General features: G+C 35.6%; 1 protein-coding gene across 1 annotated transcript; it reads left to right on the top strand.

The window, feature by feature from the left end:
* The first annotated feature begins 14,202 nt into the window (after nucleotides 1-14,202).
* LOC113315243 (60S ribosomal protein L11-1-like) lies at nucleotides 14,203-17,135 on the top strand. Its single transcript, XM_026563544.1, has 4 exons — nucleotides 14,203-14,394; nucleotides 14,495-14,537; nucleotides 14,628-14,823; nucleotides 16,738-17,135. Exons 1-4 carry the CDS (start codon nucleotides 14,284-14,286, stop codon nucleotides 16,934-16,936), a joined length of 549 nt encoding a protein of 182 aa, XP_026419329.1. The 5' UTR covers nucleotides 14,203-14,283; the 3' UTR covers nucleotides 16,937-17,135.
* Nucleotides 17,136-17,519: the final 384 nt, after the last annotated feature.

Below are 17,519 nucleotides of genomic sequence, written 5' to 3'. Positions count from 1 at the left end.
GCACTGGGCCTTGGGCTTTAAACTTTTGGTTTCAATGAACTGAATTGGGCTCAGCTTTTGAAGTGAGCTTTGGGGAGGAAGCAGCAACAGCAGTGGTAGCAGGGCAGCTGCAAGGGAAGTGGAGTGGCAGCAACAGCTGCAGAAACTCAGATGCAGGAGAAGGGAGGAAAAGGCAGCTGCAGCAACAGCAGCAGCAGTGCAAAGAAAGCAGCAGTAGGGGAAGCATTAGCAAGGAATAACAAGTAGCAGCAGCACAAGGCAGTGAAGAAAATGCACAGCAGGAGAAAATAGCAAACAAAAGCAACACAGGGCAAAAGCAAAGAACAATGCAAGATGAACCAAGGCCTAAGGCCAAGGGCAAGGATGATAGTGAAACTAACAGAGCAAGGCTAAGGCAAGAATACAGGCAAACACAAATGGAATGGCAAGATAATCAACTTGCTATGAGCACTGATTTCTTCCATTGCACAATCAGCACATTGCATCCTAAGCATACAAAAATGGAATGGCAAGATAATCAGCTTGCTATGAGCACTGATTTCTTCCATTACTCAATCAATTCAGTGCTTCAAAGGCTTCTAGCCTAGCATTCCATCAAACTAACATTACATGACAGTGAATTAATCCTAACAGTGAGCATTTAAACTAACATTAACAGTGAACTAACATGGAATTAAACCTAAACAGGATACTAACAGGGTTATGCACATTTAACAGGAACATTAACAGGATATGAAAACAACATTTAACATTAACAGGAACATCACACATTGAACCAAAATTAACAGTACAAGAACCCTAAAAATTAACAGTGCAATTAAAATTGGAATTAAATTAACCTAACCCAAATTGGGTGGAAACTTGGCTAGTCCAAGAACACCCCTAACAGTAGCAACAACATCCATATTTATAGTTTACAACAAACCCTAAATTTTCGAAACCCTAAATTGAAATTAGGGTTTTCTCAAATTCCCAAAATTACTCACTGATTTCTGTTGATTTGTGTCTAACCCACGCTTTATCTTCTTCTTCTGCTCCTGTCTCTTCAAGTTTTGTCCCCTCTTTCGATTGTGTAACCCTAGCTTCTCACTGTTCTAGCTTGTAGCACCTAGTTTGATGCTAAAAACGAGACAAGGGAGAAACTTGGGATGGGGTGGTGATGTACGGTGTGGTGTGGTGTCTGTTGCGACAAGGAAGAGAGGCAGGAGCTCGAGTTGCAGAGCTCTGCAACTGTCGGGTGAAGGAGAAGGAAAAGAAAGAGAAGGGAAGAGGAAGAATGAGGTTGGTTCGATAGTTTTAGGGTATGGGATGTTCTGGTGTGAGGCGGGTCCATCAAGAGGTGATGTTTCGTGAGATGGGCCGTGGGATGTGAAGCTGGTAGGTGGATCGGATGGTTCCTCCTGAAGAGGCTGGTAGCGACCGTCAGATTGTTTTGATACAACGAAGTTAACGGCTCTAGATGGGGTTAGGTGTTGTAGTGTAAGGCGGAAGTATCGGGATTTGATGAACAGCAAGGTAGCGACCGTTGGATTCAACTACCATCTAATCTGAAGGCTTGGAATTTCAGCGCTGTGGTGCTTGGCAGAGACTTCAGATTTTGATGATCTATGAAGGAGCGACCATAGGATGCTTCTGAGAACTGATCTGATGGCTGAGAACGGAGGCGTTTTTGTGTGTAGAAAATGAGGTTGTGCGCACCATTCTTCGCGGCTTCCTTGCGTGATTTCTCCCGACTTTTCACTACTTTTCTGCTCTTTTCCGCTCCGCAAGTCATCCAGACTTTATTTATTACCTAAAAATGCAAAATTAAGTAAGAAAAATATTTATTCTTGAAAACAATGAAAATACAGAATATGGGATAAAATGTAGAATTAATGCACAAAAGATGAGTAAATGCCAACAAAAAGGGATAAAATATATACAATATTTGGCACTCATCATACCACCGCATTTTCAATTGGTATTTAAACGGTTTCATAGGGAAGGTAGTTTTTTTAGGGTTTCCAAAATTGATTCGTAACAGTAACACGTGTACGCGTACGAACACAACCCGACCCAGGGAAATTAAGAACACAAAAAGGTCGTATTTTTCGACACAAAGAATTTTTGCTACGTGAAAACTTTCACCAGGATTTTTTGGGTCAATAAATTTTAAATCTTCATAGAGAAACAATTTAGAGCACAAAAGTAGCAGGCAACATAGTTGCAACGAAAACTTCTTTAATAAAAAAAGAACAAAAAAAACGACATTAGTCACAATCAATACTTAAGCAAATTTGTCTGCGAACAATAGTTTAGATATGGACGATAAGAAAATAGCTCAACTAAACATAAGCTATTTTGCCAACAGTATACCTGATTATTGACTTATTTACTCAATAGGATTTTTATGAGTAAGTTCTTTAACCCTTGTGATTAATTAGCACAAATATGAGCTTTGAGCTCATTAAAATAATTGTGTTTACGATTGAGTCTCTTTTTCCTTTCAAATCTAGGAAGGAATCCCTTTTGATGTGAGAAATTATCATAAAACTTACTGTCATCAAAATGCGAGACATAGTTTGAGTTCTTACCAGAAGAATTTTGACTTGAGGAGGTAGACAAACTGTTGACAATTTCTTCATAACCTTTAATTATCCCCTTCAGATTATCCCTCATATCATCATTTTTGCCCCTTTCTCCTGGAATTTTGTTCACATCAAAAGTTATGTTATCTCCTGTTTTAACAGAAGAGAGCACTTGATCTTTCCTTAGACGATTTTTGTTAAGACATCTGTTCTGCTTCTGAGCGTTCGAGGAACTCATTGAACTAACTTTCCTGGTAGCATACACATGGTAAGTACGAATACCAATTGGTTTAGACATATGAATGTCAGTTACACCTTTGAGAATTACGTCTAAGGTGTGTTGAAGTCGAACAAAGGAATTTTTATTCAACTTAGAGTTTCCCTTTTGTTTAACAGAACTTTTTGCCTCACAAAAGAGACATACTTTCTGATCACAAGAGTGATTAGATAGTGTTGTCTTAACAACCTCGTTTGGAGATTTCTTCCTTCCATGTGATGTGGAACATCCTTGATTAGAGGAAGTGACTAACACATCTTTTCTGATAGGAAGAGATTCTGATTTTACTTCTGAACAAGGAACTTCTTCAGTTGCAACAGAAGTACATGGTATATTAGACTGCTTAGATCATTCTCGAATAGAGAGTTTACTCAAGCAATGTTCAATTTTCAAAGCATCCTTTTTGAGGCTTGCCTCGAGAAGCATACGTGAAGAATGATCTTCAGTATTTTCTTTGAAATTACAGTCTCTTACTACACCAAGAAGAACACTGACATGTTTTTTCAACCGATTAAATCTAACAGCTTAGATTCTAACAAGATTTAGAATCAGTTCAGTCTCTTCAGCTATTTCCCTTTTATTAGTAGAGATAGACTCTTTTGAAGGGTAATCGGAATGACACATGTCAGTGTCTGTCTGTCTCGTCAGAACACTAAGTTCATCTATATTTGAGATTAACGAATCTTTCTCTTTAATAGATACAGTCGAGACATGACTTTTACTCCTGGTGATGCGTTTATCGGAGATAGTACTCTTGTCCATAGAGTCAGATCGCTACAAACACAAACTTGGAAGGTCTTTAAACGTGTTTTACTGCTCTGATACCAATTGAAAAAGCGGGGGTCTAACAACCACACCCAATATTTCACTTAGCAATCTGTATGGACTAACTCCAATATACTTTTAACAGAATCAACTAGTCAGTCAGACTCAATCTTAATAAAAGTATATCAAAGAGTTTGTATCTCACATTCTCGATTCAATACTTACTCATGCAAACAGAAATATGCGAGTCTAATTGAATACAAGAGAAAACACTTGAACTGTACCAAAGACATGATCAATCAATTTCAATCAACAACCAAGGGTTGGATTTCCCAATTGATCGATTCAATGCACAACCTGTGATATTTCAATTATATAACAAAATATAATGCGGAAAAGAAATAACACAAACACCAGAAGTTTTGTTAACAAGGAAACCGCAAATGCAGAAAAACCCCGGGACCTAGTCCAGATTGAACACACACTGTATTAAGCCGCTACAGACACTAGCCTACCACAAACTAACTTCGGTCTCGACTGTAGTTGAACCCCAATTAATCTCACACTGATCCAAGGTACGGTTGCGCTCCTTACGTCTTTGATCCTAGCAGGATACTATGAAATTGATTCCCTTAGCTGATCTCACCCACAACTAAGAGTTGCTACGACCCAAAGTCGAAGACTTCAATAAACAAATTTGTATCACACAGAAAAGTATACGGTAATAGATAAATCTGTCTCCCACGGAAATACCTACGAGTTTTTGTTCCATTTTTCTATAAATCAAGGTGAACAAGAACCAATTGATAACCCGGACTTATATTCCCGAAGAACAACCCATAATTATCAATCACCTCAAAATAATCTTAATTGACTAGCGAAAGAAGATATTGCGGGATCACAAACGATGAGACGAAGATGTTTGTGACTTCTTTTATATCTTGCCTACCGGAGAAATCAATCTCAAGCCAATCTTACGATTTTACTTAGTACGATAGAAATAGCAAGATCAGATCATGCAACTACAAAGAAAATAGTTGGGTCTGGCTTCACAATCCCAATGAAGTCTTCAAGTCGTTAGCCTACAGGGTCTCGGTAGAAACCTAAGGTTAAAGGAGAATCAACTCTAGATTATAAAACTAGTATCACAGAGGAGGTGTGGAAATCAGGTTTCCCAGTTGCTAGAGTTCTCCTTTATATAGTCTTTCAAATCGGGGTTTGCAATCAATGTTATCTTAGTAACAAAGCATTCAATATTCACCGTTATATGAAAACCTGATTAGATTCAATCTAATATCTTTCAACCGTTAGATCGAAACTTAGCTTGTTACACACAAATAAAATGCACATTTTTAGGTTTTTGTAACCGTACCCAAACATGTACATTTAGTTGGTTTAACAATAGTTAACCAAATGGTTATCCATATGACTCGAATGAACTAGTTGTTAGAGCATTGCTCGGTCGACCTCGCATGCGTTGCTATCTCAAGCATGTTTGTCAATGTTAGTGATCAAAACTATAAGTCTTGATTTCTAGTCTATTATAGCTAAGTCTCGGACTAGGATAGAAAGTGTATTTGATCTCAAGGACTTCATGGCGATTCATCATACAAGAATAAGAACTACTCAAGGAACCGGTGGAACTTCTCGACAAAAAGGTATGTGAAGACTTGAACTTATCTGTCACTCAAAAGTATATCTACTCTATCTCTTACTCTTTGAGAAAAGAAGTCGTATGCTATATATCTAGACTGGATTATACACATTTGGTATTTCGAGCCGAGTATACCTCGTCTATCTATATCTTGAAATATGTGTTGGTAAGCATTTCATTTAGATCAAGTTTATCTTTACCTAGTGATGAAAGTCATGATATGTTTCAATCACTTTGAAAATTGCTTTGACGAGAAATGGTTTGTGAATAACAACTATATAACGTCCTCTAAGAATGTTTCAATGATTTAAATGAGAGTTTAGATTACATAACCAATGGTGGACATAAACATTATTGTGGAAACACATTTATGTATAAGTCCTATTCCTTGAACCAAAGTTTGCGAACTTTGTTGATCAAGAGAAACAGGAAGAATGGCTTTGCCAAGTCCGCGAACTGCCGAACTTCTCATCCAGAGAAATTCTGTTGGAGTTAACAAACTAGACTATTCTGCGAACCCAGTCCGCGAACCGGCGGAAGGTCTTTGCCGAGATTTTCTGCTGGAGTTTGTAAACTCTACCGGTTGCTTAAGTCCGCGAACCTAGTCTGCGAACTTAAGAAGGTTATATATCTGAAGATTATTTCTGAACTTAAACTTATAAAGACTAAGGAATGAAGTTTGCAAATCGTGGCTATAAAAGTTCATGAACCGATTCAAGTGAATCAAATCATCTTTGCTTCAATTGTGTCTTCTATAGTACATAAGATTTCCTTGCAATTGAACAACTCTCTAACTAGTTCATTTGAGTCATTTGAACTAGTTATGGTGAAGAAGAACATGGTTGACATGAGATGCTCATATGGATAACCTTTTGGTTGACTATTATTGAACCAACAAGTGCATATGTTTTGGTACGGTTAACAAACCTAGAAACGTGCATTGTCAAGTGTGTATAACAAGCTAAGTTTTCGATTTAACGGTTGAGAAATATTAGCTTGAATCTAAATCAGGTTTTCATCTAACGATGGATATTTTTTGCTTTGTGACCAAGGAAAAACCCTGATTTGAAAGACTATATAAAGGAGACATCTATTATTGTGAAAAACTAATCCCCACACCTTACGTGTGATACTAGTTTGCATGCTAGAGTCGTTTCTCCTTTAACCTCTGGTTTTCTTTTCTCAAACCGGGTTAACGACTTAAAGACTTCATTGGGATTGTTAAGCCATACTGATACTACTTTTATCGTAGTTGTGTGATCTGATCTTGCATCTTCTATCCTACGAGTACAATCAGATTGATTGGCTTGATATTGATATCTCTGATAGGCAAGATATAAAAAGTAATAAAAAACGTCTTCGTCTCATCCTTTGTGATTCCATAACATCTTGTTTCGCTACCATACGATTAAGATTGTTGGGAGGTGATTGATTAATATAAGTTGTTCTTCGGTAATATAAGACCGGATTATCAATTGGTTCCTGTTCACCATGATTATTATCAAAATACAGAACAAAACCTTTAGGGTTTATCTGTGGGAGACAGATTGATCCTTTGATAGACTTGTCTGTGTGAGACAGATTTGTTTATTTTCAAAGCCTACGATTTTGGGTCGTAGCAACTCTTAGTTGTGGGTGAGATCAGCTAAGGGAATCAAGTGCGCAGTATCCTGCTGGGATCAGAGGCGTAGGAGCATAACTGTACCTTGGATCAGTGGGAGATTGATTGGGGTTCAACTACAGTCCAGTCCGGAGTTAGCTTGGAGTAGGCTAGTGACTGTAGCGGCTTAATACAATGTGTGTTCTATCTGGACTAGGTCCCGGAGTTTTTCTGCATTTGCGGTTTCTTCGTTAACAAAATTTCTGGTGTCTGTATTATTTCTATTTCCGCATTATATTTGTTTATATAATTGAAATAATACAGGTAGTGCGTTTGAATCAATCAATTGGAAATCCGACCTTTGGTTGTTGATTGATATTGATTGATCCTTGGATATTGGTCTTTGGTACCATCCAAGTTATTCCTTATATTTGATAAAGACTCGATGATTGTTATTAGCTTGAGTAAAGATCAAATCAAGAGAGAGATATTAACTCCTCGATATACTTTAATCTAGATTGAGTCTGATTGTCTAGTTGATTCTCTAGCAAAGTATATTGGAGTTAGTCCATACATATTGCTAAGCGAAATATTGGGTGGTGTTGTTAGACCCCCGCTTTTTCACTAGTTAGAGAGTTGTTCAATTGCTTAGATCTTATAGAATTATACAAGACACAATCAAAGCAAAACCGATTTGATTCACTCGATCGATTCATGAAATTTATAGCCACGGTTTGCAAATATGCATTCCTTAGTTTATATAAGTTTAAGTTCACGAATAATCATTTTTAGAAAATAACCAACCTAAGTACGCGGACTGGTAGACGGATTTAAGTGCCCGGAATAAGTTTGTTTTCAGTTCACAAACTCCAGCAGATTTTCACGGGACGTGAACTTCCGATGGTGCGCGTACTGGTACGCCAACTTTAGTTCCTGTTTTCCTGAGCATCAAAGTACGCAACTTTGGTTCAAGGAATAAATACTTACACACGTATGAGTTATCACGCAATGTTTATATCAAACAATAGTTATATATTCTAAACTCTCATTTCAATCATTGCAACATTCTTAAAGGACGTTATATAATTGTTATTCACAAGCCATTTTTCGTCAAAGCAATTTCAAGTAATTGAAATTTCATATGAATTTTGTCATTAGTAAAGATGAACTTGGCCAAAGCGAAAGCTTACCAACACATATTTCGAGAAATAGATAAGCGAGATAAACTCGTCTCGAAATAGCAAATGTGTATAATCATAGTCTATATAGCAATCAAGACTTATAGTTTTGATTACTAACATTGACAAACATGCTTGAGATAGCAACGCATGCGAGTTTGACCGAGCAGTGCTCTAACAGAATTGATATTACAAATGGAAGTACGAAGATGTTTGGAATCATTTAAACGAAATTCAAGTCTTCCACTTGGATTAAATGGAATATCCTTTATAGTCAACTTTATCTTTTATCATTGACGGATTTGGGAGATGTACACTGAGGTGGTTACTGGAACAAGTTATTCCTTTACTGCTTCGGGTTACAATTCAAAGGAGTTGAGAACAAAAATCTTCACAGCGGGTGAAACCACTTAATATAGTAGACTATATCTTAAGATTCATGTGCATATGGAAGATTATTTGATAATGAAGGAACTGAGTAACTATCAATAGTTGGCTTAGTATCAACTATACAAAATTGCGGTAGTCATTTTGTATAGTGTCTTAATTATGTGAGTATTCAAAATTAGACTAGGTCTTGGGATTTTTATGCCTTTGCAGTTTTCCTTGTTAACAAAATTTTGTATGTTGATGTGGTATAATTTACTTCCGCATTATATCGTTATATTTATAATTAAAGTAATATTAATCCGATTGGCATACAATTCCATAGTTGGTTCGATTTCGAACTTATACTATATACCAAGATAACATCTTGTCAACGTAAAATTTTGGAAGTTATTATTTCTGTAAAATTACGTAAGGTGTGCTTGTAGTAGGGTAATACGAAAATATTATGGTGTACTTGAGTATCCTCTTCATTTCAATGCAAAACCAAAACTTACGAATATGTAATCATTTACCTTGCCTCTATTAAACTTCGGTAATTACTAAACTACAATTTAAGTGACTCAAACTAACACAATATTTAATTCAAAACAATACCTATATATATAATTGCGTACTTACACATATGCTTCCATGCATTTAGTTTTAACAAACAAAAAATATATATCTTACACGTAACCATGTGATGGAGGTGGAAACCAAGTATATTTATACATGTATAAGAATCTTTTCCTCTTATTCGGCACCAAAGATATTTATAATAAAATGTATTGATCTTCACCTCAAGCAATCTCGATAAAATTGATGATTGATCTTCTCGTCCCGGTGAATAAGATAGGATGAACCCGCTCAAAAAAAGAGAGGCTTTGACGCCCAAGTCAGTAAGAGTTTCTATATGAGTTTTTAGGGATATATATTGTACCTTTTAGGGTTTAGATCCCGCGCAACCAACCAGTCCGGATCTCGTTAAATCAAGATCGTTTCCATCTACATCAACTGATTCCTTTGGCCTAGGTCCCCTGTACTTTTACAAAATTGTGTTAAGATAAATTTCACTTGTGATGAGTAAACCAACAAGTAATACAGAAACTTTTAGAAGTTTCGTCTTGGGTTAGGAATTTGTTCGGCAGAATAAGTTGATAAAGGTGGACTATGAGAAATGGGTTGACGTATTTGGGATGACGTAGTTGAGTTTTCGGGCTTGGATCGACATACTTGGGTCGGTATACTTGGCGCTTATAATTACCCTAGTAGCCATTATTTGGTGTCAAAATATTAGAGTAAGGCTAAGGGATTTGAACGTGATGATTATTTTTAAAGGTGACCGAATTTTTGATGGTGTTGGTGCAACGACATATATATGGAAGATGATATGAAAGTCAAATTAAGTCAATCCACAGTAAGTCAAAATTAAGTTAAACGAAAAAGGTAGATGTGTTATTTTCTAGTTGAGGTGTCAATGCATGTCAGTTCACTGAAAAAATGACAGTTTTAATCATAACGAGAGGTTCTTTTTATACATAAAGAGATAGAGAAAGATAAAAACATTAAACCGCATTACATAATATTACCAGAGATCACTCAATTAGATCTATTACTAGTCTGGTGAACCCCCATATAATTTCAGTATCACATCAAAAGTTTATGTAACTATTAACATTAATTCAAATCGTCTTTTTTCCATATTAGGAATAACTATTATCTAAACTGCTACTTATCGTTTCAAAATTTAAATCCATAAAGTTGTTGTGTTTCTTTGTATTAGTACTCCAAGAAATATGCTTTCCCACTCCATTCCTTTTGAATCTTTGCCTAATTAATCTTATTGGCGTGCATTTACTTGAGTGTATGAATGGTTTGAGAAGAATATGATTTGAATTCCATGTTACTCCGACGACAAGTTACCTATTAAAATTCTTTCTAAGAAATTCATCTTGCAATCATGCTTGATTTTGCTTGTCGAGTTGTATTCCTCTTACTCCTCTATAGTTTTCTGCATAGTCAGACAAAGTTAACCAAATTCCATAATTTCCAATATTAAGGTCCATAGCAAAACCTATGTCAATTTTCATTGTTGAAAAACAAGGTGTAAGCTATTATAGTCTAAACTTCCCTATCTTACTCTCGGATTCCTCTACAGAGTAAGTTGTGCTCACATAGTTGTCACGTTTATAGGTATTATTAACAATGTTAGCATTAACAAAATTTATTATATTTTTGGCAGTATTTTCTGGGGATGCTTTAATTTTCTTGAAAATTACGTTGCATAAACACAATAGAACAAAACTCTGCCCTGCCCAAATCACCTATGAACGTGATGATTCTTTTGTAGATGACAAAATTGTTGATGGTAGAACGACAGATGTTTGGAAGAAGAAGATGATATATAAAAGTTTGTCAAATTAGTTTAACTTATGTTAGTAAAAATTAGGTTACTAAGTCAAAAGAGGTCGAGGTATTAATTTTTAGTTGAGGTGTCATTGCATGTCACTTAACTGAAAAACTAACAAATCTTATCAATATGAGTTTTTTTTTTTCACTGGATCTGCTACCATTTTGATGAACCCTCATATGGTTTCAGTTTACATCAAAATTTTCTCTATAACTGCCATTAATTTGAATATTTGAATAACTACTCTGTACTGCTCCTTTAAACCCCTAAAGTTGTCGGTTATACTTGTAGTTTTTCAAGAATCTCATTTTCCACTCTATTTCTTTAGAATATTTGTTGCATCTTCACAGCTTACATACGTTTGAGTAACTGAATGGTTTGAGGAGAATTTGATTTGAATAATACCCAAACCTATCATCAATTCTTGATAACCAGTGCATACTTGTTATTATGCTCGAGTTTACTTGTCGAACTGTCATTCCTCTTGCTCATCTGCTGTTTTCTGGATAGTCTGAAAAAGCTAACCTAATTCCATAATTTCCATTATCACGTTCCATAGCAAAACGCATGTTGATTTTTAATGTCAAAAATCTAGGAGGAAATCATTTCAGTCTGAATTCCGTTATCTTATACTTATCTTCCTCTTAAGAGTAAGTTATGTGCATATGCTTGTTACACTTAGGAGTATTAGAAGCAATATGAGCATTGACAAAGTTTATTATATATCTAGTAGCATTCTTGGGAAGATGTTTTAGTGTTCTTGAAAATCATATTACATCTCTTCTTCCATATTTGCAATAGAATAAAATTCTTCGATATCCAATTCACCTATTTTTTTATGGTTATTAAATAAAAGCCAAAATAATCATTCATGAAAATCAGTAAAACCTTTATAGAATAAAATTCTTCGATATCCAATTCACCTATTTTGTTATACTTACTAAATAAAAGCCAAAATAATCATTCATGGAAATCAATAAAACCTTTATAGACATTCAAAATATAGTGTAGTTCTTTCGTACATGAAATATTACCATTATGGAATAGATAGGCCTGTCAATGGAAGAATATCCGTCGGATATTTAGAATTCTGATATCCGACAGGTTAAGCATTATCGGATATTCGATATCCGATAATATCCTATAGGATATCAAAATCAGATATCGATTCCGATAGGTTAAGCTATCGGATATCGGATATATATCCGATAATATCCGATTCTGACAAGAAAAACAACTAATCAACTATTGTCTGTAAAACATATGCAGAGCAGCAAAGGTGATATTTAAGTTAAATTTCTCATACATACCATCCAAATTGTCTTCAAAAAGTCTTAAAACATTACTCTTAAGTAGTTATGTCTCTAAGTAAGTCTCTTACACACACATACATGAAAAGAAACACAAGCAAATGCTATAGAAAGTAAGATAAGTATCTATCACTCTCCTCTCCAGGCTCCAGCCTCTGACCCTCTTGAGTCTTGACTTCATTCGTCGTTGATTTCCAAATTTTCCATATCTGCATCCAGACAAACACACATAGATTAGATCCAAATTGAAATGCTAACAAGTAACAATAAATAGAGATTAGTAGTATTTCAGAAAAAACATCTAAGTAGATAGTTTGTTTTGTACTACTCATTGCTCTCTAAATCAAAATATACTGGTCAAAACCAGCATCCGGTATGCTTTTCTCTTATGTAGTCATAGCATATTTCAATAGGAACTAAGAAGAATAACAGATTACAGATGGATCTATGCATTGAGTTTAAGCAAAAAAAAAAAAAGAAAAAAAAATATGTTACCTTCACAAATGAAATCTGGCAACCAATCGCTTAAGCACAACAATGCTTCAACAAGCTCTGGATCTAATGAAGCTCTGTGTGTTGTAAGCACTCTACCACCTGCACTGAACATTGATTCGGATGCAACACTGGTGACTGGGAAAGCACTCTACCACCTGCTCTGTGTGTTGTAAGCACTCTACCCAAATTTACTGTATCATGAAGTAACACAACATGCCAAATTCAAACCCTAGCAAAGAAATTGTAAAAAAAAAATAGCTCATGCCAAATTCAAACCCTAACACAACATGCCAATAAAAAGCATTCATAACTATCAACAGTGCAAATGTGCAATCACCTATATTAAAATTGATGATATCATATTCAGGATTATGCTGTTACACATCATTACTGAAATTCAACTAAATATAGTAAACAAGGATGTAAATTAAGATGCATTATCAGAGAATCAGAAACATAATTCCAAGAGAATGATTATGATACCTGATAGAGCAGAAACCTTCTTTAGAGCCTTTTGCTTGTCTTTGTTGTCAAAATTAACTTCTGTTTAACACCAGAAAGATAGAAATCAGATTCTTCACATAAAGAAAGTAAAACAGAAACTGCAAGTGTAAACCCATCTCAAAAATAGATCAATTCAATCAAACCCTAAACTAATAACTATCAATATTGAGTTATTCTTCAACCTCAATGCCTCATATTCTTATTTAAGTTAAACCCATCTCAAATCTTTCTCTAATTTCATCCATACATGTAAGTCATATCAAACCCTAATTTTTGATTGCAAGACAGAAACCCTATTTTCATGTCAATCGATGAATCGAACAAAAAAAATTAACAAAGAAAATAGAAGAGAATTAGTACCTGATTGAGCGGGTGAGTGATTGGTAAACAATTGAGTGAGTGAGTGAGTGATTGATGGAGAGAGGCAGAGACAGAATGGAGACTCGAGAGGCGACTGAGAAAAAACGGTGAGAAACTGAGAAGAGAAAAAAAAAATGAAAAAACGAAATGACTTCTCGAGTCCTCGAGTAGTCAAATAAGGATATGGGAAAATTACAAGTACTTCCTTAACATATCGGATATCTAAACAAACGGATATAGCCTAATCCGATTCCGATATGTTAAGGAAGAAATATCCGATAACATATTATATCCGATATCCGATAAAACGGATAAAATCCTATAGGATATCGAATAATCGGAAACGGATTCCGGATATCGGATAGATATTGACAGGCCTAGGAATAGATGTGTTAAGGATTCTTTTTGAGAATTACAGGTTTTGCAGGTGTCTTCAATATATGTGAGAATTTTTAGCAAAAGGAGAACGGAGTCAGCAGTTTTCAAAGTGGAGATGTCTGAAGCTTAGATATTAGTGTGCCATTTAATGTTAGGAATATACTTAGGAATCAGGATGGGTTATTTTGCATATGGGGGTCTTGTAGACCATTAATGGGTTGTATCAAGATGGTCCAAATCAAAATGACATAGGGCACAATCTAGCACAGTACCGTAGTTATATATATATATATATATATATATATATATATATATATATATATATATATGTTACCAGAAAGACTTGCAATTCCATTTTTGGGTGCTAGGGTTCATCTATTAGGTCACACACTTGCAGTCCCATTACCGAGGCTAAAATGGCGTCGGAGAAGAAGCTAACGAATCCAATGAGAGACATCAAAGTTCAGAAACTTGTCCTCAACATCTCTGTTGGTGAGAGTGGTGATCGTCTCACTAGAGCCGCCAAGGTTCTTTTCTCTCACTTTTTACCTAGGAGTTTTTCCCTATGATTTTTTTTTTTTTTAGATTTCTCGAATTGATTATCGACTTCTATTGTTCGTTTATTAGGTTCTGGAGCAACTAAGTGGACAAGCCCCAGTTTTCTCTAAGGGTATTATGATTTCTCGAATTGCCTAACTTTAATTTATTTCAGTCAGTATATACTGATACATTGGATTACTTTGTTACGAATTTGCTGCAGCTAGATACACTGTTCGATCTTTTGGTATCAGGCGTAATGAGAAGATTGCTTGCTATGTTACTGTTAGGGGAGAGAAGGCATTGCAATTGCTAGAGAGTGGATTGAAGGTGAAGGAGTATGAACTGTTGAGGAGGAATTTTAGTGATACTGGTTGTTTTGGCTTTGGTATTCAGGAACATATTGATCTTGGAATCAAGTAAGTTCTTAACCATATTCTAATTTTTTTATTTGTTCTTTTATATCATTGTTCATTGAATGAGTATCTTAGCTAGCTGTGCAAAATCTGCTGTCTGTGAATGTTAATACCACACATAAGGTTGTTGGATGTAATTCCAATTTGGTCCTTGACTGTGTAGAAATTTGCAGCATTCTACAGCTTTGTGCCATCAGTACTGCTCTAGATAAATAAATTCAAAAGTGTGTGGAGTAAGCTCAAAATGGTAACTAAAAGAAATTGGTGCATACAATCTATATAAACTGCATTCACTAAGGCCATAGGCTGACTGGTTCAGATCATCCTGATCAAAAGATTTCACAAGGATGGATACTCAAGTCAAATCACTGTACAACCTGCTTATAATTTGAATGTTCGTTACTTGAAAGTTTTAGCTTAGCAAGGAAAGTTTGAGAATGTTAATTACTTAATTACCCTTATAGCGGTCTTGGTTGTGAAATCCATCCACTTCCTTGGATTACTAGCAGCTAACCACTTGTCTACCCATAGCGAACAACAACTTAGCTAGCTCCATTCATAATTCGTCGAATAAGTTCAAATTCACGCGGATTTAGTTCAATAAGAACATTATTGGAAATATATGCAATACAACCTATTTGAGCACAAAATTTAAGGAAAACTTAGGTTAACTACTTTGCACTATGGACTCCAGAGATCCCATCTGTCTGGTCATTTACTTTTTAGTATACATTAAATGTTATGATCATCCTGATGACAAGGTTCCCTATGTGGATAGTAATATATCATGCTTGGGTTCTTGGATTAGATGATATACGATATCTTTTTAATACGAATTTCTGTTAAGCATGCTTTTAAAATTTTAATAGACGTGTTAGGATTATCTTGGCATTTTCTTTTGGTTTCCCGAAGACGAGTTATCTATTGGGATCTTAATGCTCTCTGATTGAGTAGAAGTTGTCAATAGTATATAACAAGGAAGATTTATAAAATGGTAAAATGAACCAGAACAACTTTGTATGTCTTCACTTTGTCCATTTTCTTTGTAGCTTTGCTTCGATATGAAATTATAAATAAAAAAACTGTGCCTCATAAAGTTTACTGTTTAGTTAATCTATACTATTGTAGGGTTTGAGCTTTTGTGGATTTATACCTTTCAGCAAGGTTTTGAAAAGCGAAAGCATAAAGCAATACACTCTTGCACCAAAGCAAGCTTAAAGCGTAGCTTCGTAAAATATACAAAAAATCATATACAAAATATCTTGTAAATATATGTGAACCTTCGTACCCTATGTTGCCAGGGGCGTAAGGCGCCGCACGGCTGGGGTGTAAAATCCCGAGCCGCAGCGAGGTGCGACACATATAAACACAGTCAAATGAGTATAAATAAGAAGATGAAATGTAAGTCAGGATAATCAAATAGTAAAGCCTACTAGTATAGTTACACTGAAGAACCGAAACATCAGTCATTATCTTCTTTCAATACTCAAGGCTGAATAATTATCTTCATTCTATATTAATATCATCCATTCCACCAATCATGTCCAGTTAGAAAATATTTTAATTTAGTTTTGAAAGATACCTATTTGTCTGTCTCCTTCTTCACTGACTTTCTGCATCCTTCCTTTCCACTGTCCAGTAATGGCCTTCTTAAAGCTTTTTAAAACACTGCCTTTCAGTGGGGGAACTATTATTTGTCTATGCTTGGTATGGTTCTTAATGTGATATGTTAGTGTTATGGGGATTATGGGGAACTATTCTTCCTCTACACTTTTTGGCTGGCATGCTTCTAAATGTGATATGTTAACGTTCTGGGGAACTGTTATTTTTCTTCTCTTTTTAGTTGGTATGCTTCTGAATGTAATATGTTGATTGTTTCTGGTATTGAACTGAATGTTGTTGAGCATTGACCTGCAGGTATGACCCATCTACGGGTATCTATGGAATGGACTTCTATGTTGTTTTGGAGCGTCCTGGTTACCGTGTTGGTCGTAGACGACGTTGCAAGTCTCGTGTTGGGATCCAACACCGAGTCACAAAGGAGGATGCTCTGAAGTGGTTCCAAGTCAAGTATGAAGGTGTCATCCTCAACAAGTCCCAGAACATCACTGGTTAATAACAACAAGGGAAGAGGGAAACTCATTCCAATTTAAATTGTTTTTTTTTTCACATTAGTTTTCTCTTTGTTCCTTCGATTTCGAACTAGAACGCGTTGTCCACTTGACTTTTGAATGAAGATAGCAACTAGAAGCTTAATGAATATTTTCAAACTCTTTAACATCCGGTGAATATAGCAACTAGAAGCTTAATGAATATTTTTAAACTCTTTAACATCCGGGATCTGTAAATATCAATGTGTGGTTCCACTACTCACACGTGAGAGAATGAACACCGTTTTTTACATTGAGATACCTGGCGAGAGGGGAAAAATGTTGTCGGTCTTTTTGCCAACACTTCTAAAACACCCAAACTAAACTTAAAAAACATTCTGCACTAATATTAGTTCGATCTATCCATGTAGAAACTCCATTACCTTAACCTGAAATTATTGAATTACCCTTCTTTAATGCAGTTCTCTGTATCTCACACAATCTCTTCTCCGGCAGCAGTATCAATCACCTCCTCCAGCACCAGCGCCATCACAACCAGCATTAGCACTGTCATCGTCGCCACCAACAGCACAACCACCACCAGCAGTA

This window comes from Papaver somniferum, chromosome 10 (genome assembly GCF_003573695.1).
Source record: "Papaver somniferum cultivar HN1 chromosome 10, ASM357369v1, whole genome shotgun sequence".
In the NCBI taxonomy this organism is placed as follows: Eukaryota; Viridiplantae; Streptophyta; class Magnoliopsida; order Ranunculales; family Papaveraceae; genus Papaver; species Papaver somniferum.
The sequence above is the reverse complement of the archived record's forward strand: the minus strand, read 5'-3'. Positions and strand labels throughout refer to the sequence as shown.

Coding starts and splice junctions, on each gene's coding strand:
- LOC113315243 (XM_026563544.1), top strand. CDS start 14,284: ATGGCGTCGGAGAAGAAGCTAACGAATCCAATGAGAGACATCAAAGTT. Junction 14,395..14,494: donor GTCTCACTAGAGCCGCCAAG/GTTCTTTTCTCT, acceptor TTCGTTTATTAG/GTTCTGGAGCAACTAAGTGG. Junction 14,538..14,627: donor AGCCCCAGTTTTCTCTAAGG/GTATTATGATTT, acceptor AATTTGCTGCAG/CTAGATACACTGTTCGATCT.